The sequence below is a fragment of the Pinus tabuliformis genome, chromosome 7 (assembly GCF_031772625.1).
Source record: "Pinus tabuliformis cultivar Carrire ecotype Pingquan chromosome 7, CPIR1, whole genome shotgun sequence".
Lineage (NCBI taxonomy): Eukaryota > Viridiplantae > Streptophyta > Pinopsida > Pinales > Pinaceae > Pinus > Pinus tabuliformis.
This window is the reverse complement of record NC_142293.1, coordinates 788,859,459-788,865,020: the sequence shown is the minus strand read 5'-3', so window position 1 is coordinate 788,865,020 and position 5,562 is coordinate 788,859,459. Positions and strand designations below refer to the sequence as shown.

General features: G+C 39.0%; 1 protein-coding gene across 1 annotated transcript; it reads right to left on the bottom strand.

The window, feature by feature from the left end:
* Nucleotides 1–4,525: 4,525 nt before the first annotated feature.
* LOC149249924 (uncharacterized) lies at nt 4,526–5,323 on the bottom strand. Its single transcript, XM_089453520.1, has one exon. It carries the CDS (start codon nt 5,321–5,323, stop codon nt 4,526–4,528), a length of 798 nt encoding a protein of 265 aa, XP_089309646.1.
* Between the last annotated feature and the right edge of the window lie 239 nt (nt 5,324–5,562).

Sequence of the window (5,562 nt, the reverse complement as noted above, 5' to 3'; positions counted from 1 at the left end):
TTGAAACTGGCATATAGTTTATGTTTTTCACCTGTATTGTGCATTTATCAATTTCCTTTTCCATTTTGGCCTTAGGATTAACCCCACCAAGATATGATGCAGAACCTTCTCATTGCTTAGAAGTGTCATGACTTGTGTGGTAGAGCATACCTTATGATGGGTGCCCTAGATAGTACCTTGTTTTCACTTGGCACCCATGCTGAACTTTTGTTCTTAGGCTTGGGAGTCCTCTTTAGTCTCGCCATTACTTTTTTGGAAGCTTCATTATCCTTCTTCTTTGCTATCTTTCTGGCTTTACGCCCTAGAGGCTCCCACATGTTTAGTTGTAATGTTGCATTGCATGTTGATTATTTGTACCTTTTGGCCTTAAGCTGGCTTCACTTGGACTCATGTATAAGTCACTTTTTGACCATGTCTTTTTGCAAAATCAACCTTGCAATCACTTAGCCTCTACAGTTTGACACCTTTTTTCCATGGAAAGAACATTCCTTTGAGTGTCATTGACCAATTTCGTCACCTTGCATTGAGAATAGGTATTTTCCCTTCCCAGGAACTAGAACATCTGTACTTCGACACTCGTTCTTTCCACTGTATTACAACCATTCTTTTGTTCTTTTTCGGGCTTTTTAAATATGAAAAATACCAAAAAATTAAATATTCAAAAAAGAGCAGGAACAGGACATTACTTCCATGATTGATGGAAACCAGAGTCAGTTGTGTCACACTTGAACAAAGAACTCAAAATCAAGTCTTTTCTCCATTAGGATGGGCTTTAGTTTGACTTAGGAGAGCCTTAACCTTGTTATTGAGTCAGTACTCCTCCGATTGGTTATCTCTTCCAATCATATGGATAGTTTGTTTGTGCCTCTTCCATGACAAACTTATACAAAGTTATCATATGCTGCCATATTGTCACATTTGAGTCGTGCTTTTGTTCAAGGGAAGTAAACCTAAGTCAGCCTTTCTGCAGTGTCTCTTGACTTATTTTCAGTTAGCCACCCCTAGTTGTCAGTCATGTTCACTATCACATTAACTATTTGGTCCTTTTCTCGTGCTGGTTTGAGAAGGTCTCCATTGACTTCTTGTTGGAGGGTCTTGCTCTTATTGACTACGACAAATTGCTCTAAGAGTAGACCTAGAGTTGCACCCTAGCCCTATTTCCATCATTGATAGGTGACCTTGTGCTCAACATCGATCAGTGTCATGGGTCTTTGATTGAGTGGTTTCCCTTGTGTTTGACATCATCTTTCATTATCACACACTGGTATTCGTACAGTACCTTGGTTTCCATTTGATCTCATTGGTGGATTCCTCGCCTCTATGTAAGATTTCATTATTGTTTGGTATAAATGGTTTCTGTTGTGCGCTAGCTACATCTTGTGTACACCGAAAACGTGCTTCGTTTTAGTTACTACATCTTTCTTCGTCTAATTCCTTCCACATTATTGGCCTATGGGTTACACTCATGCTGGATTGATGAAGGATGCCTTAATACCTTCCTTCTAGTAGATCTTTTCCTATCGACTTCAACTCATTGCTCTGGGAATAAGGCCTAGAGTCCATCTGGTAGTAACTTAGGGTTTTCAGTCATCAATGATGGATTCCTTCACTATCAATAGTGGGAATACATCATTATCTCCTGATTGATAGATTCTTCCAAGTGTTCGATTTCAGATCATTTATTCGCACTTGTTAGGTTGTACTGGGTACCTTGGCTCTCATCATCATTATCAGTGAGTAGTCTCGCATTTGTTAACGATATACGTCAATGATCGGTAATTAACTGATTTCTCACATGGTTAACTTCAGATCATTTATTCCCATTGTGTAGAAATGTACCACAGCGGTCGGTGAAGACCTTGGGTTTGCATCAACATTTGTTGGTTCACTTGCGAGTTCCTCCTGTTTCTGCTAGTGACACTATCCACCTTATATGTTGCAGTTCACCACAGTGACATCCTATATGTTGGCACCCGAGTTGCATGCAGTATCATTTGTTCCACTATTTGACTTGGTAATTTTTGGATCATCTTTATGACTTCAGTGATTAGCTTTCTACTTCAGCATCATTGATCAGTTCTTTATATGTGATATTGTGACATGTACTTCTATGGATATGATCAGAGGATCCACTATGTATTTTCAGTTATTTTATACTTGTATACATATTAGGTCCTCTTTTGTATTTGAATGGGGACATGCTTTATTATCTTTGAGCATGGGTATTCCCGCCTCAAACAACAACTTTCTTTCTAATCTCCTCCACTGGATTGGCAGGCTGAAATCTAGTGAACTCCTGTCAGGTCCTCGCATGATTCTTTCTTTACACTTAATACATTTCAACCATCATGTACCCCTTCTGATCTCATACATTAGGGGCATATGTTATAGAAACATTTAACACCCTTGGTAGATTTGATGCTCTATGATATCGCCTAGGGCAACCCTTCCCTACCAAACTTGGTCCATTTTCTATAAAAAAATGTTTTAAATCCCATACGTGATTATGCCCTATTTAAAGCACATGTACACACAAGTCAGTCTATACCCAACCCGTGTATATGTGTTAAAACATTAAAAAATATATAATCTCCCTTAATTCAGGCGAGGTTTACGGGTTTGACCGGATACCCACCTACTATAGCCCATGGCCCAACTGTTTCCCAACTGAAAAAACTAATTTGGAGAAGTATAAATACATCTCCATGGGAAGGCTTAAGGGAGGGGAAAATATTAGATATTGATATTATAGTTGATTACATCCCTGATCAAGTCTAAAGATATCCCTATGCCTTCTACACTCCTCGTCATAGGAAACCCCTGTTTCCTTCTTGAGATGTTCATCATTCCTTCATGACATCCTTATGTATACTTATGGAGGAGGATTGTTGAGGCCTAGGCAGGACGGATCAAGAGGATAGTTTCACTTGGAGTCGGCAGATGACTCAGGTTGTATTTCTTTCGTATTTTATTTAGCTTACATTAATAAAGAGGCGATGTGTTGTTCATAATGATTATGGTCTTTATGCATTAATTTATGTCATGATTTTCTTATAAAATCTCACGTTAATGCTTATTTTCTTACATGCTTATATGATTTAACCTTGATATCATGAACACGCTTTCAATTATTTTTGGTGTATATGCTTTGAATGAATTGCAAGTCTTAAAGCATAAGGAATAAGAAGAGGGTTTGAACCTTATGGGAACGACCTCAAACGTAGGACCTACGGGTAAGACCTTATGTACCAAGTTTAACTGTTTAAGTATTAGGACTGCTTTTTTGTGTGTCTCTTTATGATGTATGCCCTCCACTCCATTGGGGTTCCCAACCCAAGAACCTAGGGTGATTCTACCCAAAACACCCTCCATCCTTTGAAATCTAGAGAATCAAAAGTTGTGTTACTCAAAATTACATCAATGATAGTCTTCGAATCAACGTAGACATGGATGTTCTGGATTTGTTTTTCCTTTGAAAACCATAGAGGTCCCTAGAGGGCCACCATATCTACCCTAGAATTTGTGTCCATCCCCCCAAACCAGTGTAACTTATAGCAAGAATTACCGTTGGTGCGGAGCCATGCTCTACAACCACATTTCCTCAACTGTATTGCACCATAAAAAAACCCACCGACAAGATAATCTGAGGGTGCAAATATCTCCTAGACTAGTCCTTGGAAGTCATCATATGGGGTTCCATATTCTCCAACCAAGCAAGAAATTTTGAGAAAATCTTGTAAACACTAACTTGAAGCCCTCGAAAAATGAAGTGATTTCGGGCCTTCCAAATTTCCTAGATTATAAACAGCTGGATGTATCCATGTATACCATGCCTGGTCAAGCCCCACTGCAAACACTGCTCCATAGATGTGAATTTTCTGAATGAGATATTAAAAAAAGAAAGAGTCATAAACCAAATCTAAAGAGTGATGTTGCAAAAAAGAAAAAGATGCACAACAGATTCATAATCACCACTGCACAAGGGACACCATCCTGGACCTTGAAAACCACGTTTACAAAGATTGTCCCAAGTTAAGATTTTGTTTTTCCACACCAACCAAATGAAAATAATGATCTTCAGAGGGGCACTCGATTTCCAGATAGACTAAAACCATGGCGTCGAAATAGAATCATGTGCAAGGTACATGATATGCTTATAATTATCCGCAACCACCACCATACCTTTTCTGAGAGTCCCAACCCATGAAAGTGAATCACCTCTCGTGTTCCTACATAGACCAGCTCTTTTAAGTGCTATGATGTAATTTTTCCATTCCAAAGCCATTTTCCCAGACAATCCAATTTGTACAACCTCTTTCCAAGTCGGAAGGATTCCATTCCAACTGTTGATTACTTGATCCAATAGGAAGATACCTCTTTGATGAAGAGCCATGACCATGCCTTCATAAAGCCATGTGGAGTTTGGAACACCAAAAATCCCGTCTCGACCAATAAATAACATGTTTCCCCTCCCGAAAGACCATTTCAACCACTGCAAGAACCATTTATTTATCTTGTGAAATCTTTACCAAATGTACGATCCCATACTTTTCCCAGTCTCACCCATTCTGATCCAGTCGATGATGGACCTTATCATATGATATTTTGTTGAAATGATATGCTTCCATATGCCATCACTAAATAGTGCCTGCCAGAGTGATTTCATTAACAATGACCAACCAAAAACCTGGGTGTTCAAAATCCCCCAACCACCAAGTTCTTTAGGTCTGGAAATAGAGCTCCATGATGTTAAATGAAATTTGTGCTCCCTATCTGCCCTAGACCATAAAAAACATGCCAATATAGAGTGAATCTTGGATATAATATGAGCATGAAGATAAAATAGATGCATCCAGTAAGTGGCCAATTGTTGTAGTACTGATTGTATCAAGGTGAATCTCCCACCTAGTGATATCCAACGATGTGTCCAACCCTTGAGCTTGTTATCAAATTTAGAGAGCAACCATGACCAATCCTCTAAATGGTAGTTTGTCGGCTTCAATCTAAATCCTAAATAGGTAAAACCATCTTGTAGACGCTTGGTACCCACCCCAAAAACACCAAAAATATAGTTTATATCTGCCTCATTCCCAGATGAGAAAATAAGAATGGACTTATGACCATTTTCATTAAGTCTTGAAGCCTCTCCAAATTGGTGGAAAATATAGTGTAATGACTCCCACTGTGCCCTGGAAATCATCCCAAATGTAAGAATATCATCAACAAAGAAAAGATGAGTTATATTAACCTCTTGAGCCATTCTCAAACCCTTGAACGTCCCCAAAGCCTTTTCCAAGTTTATCTTCTTGTTGATGCCATCCATAACAAGAATGAAGAGGAGGGGTGATAAGGAGCAACCCTACCTTAGTCCTCTGGCTGCTCAAAAAAATTTAGTGGGGTATCCATTTATAATTACAACGAGCCAAGAATTTGTCACACATGCCATAATCCATTCAACATTTTGTATCTCAAGCCCGATCTTCAGAAGTATAATCCTGAGAAAATCCCAGTCGATGCAATCATATGCCCTCTGCAGGTCGATCTTCATTACCACCGCTTCCA

Coding starts and splice junctions, on each gene's coding strand:
- LOC149249924 (XM_089453520.1), bottom strand. CDS start 5,323: ATGGATGGCATCAACAAGAAGATAAACTTGGAAAAGGCTTTGGGGACG.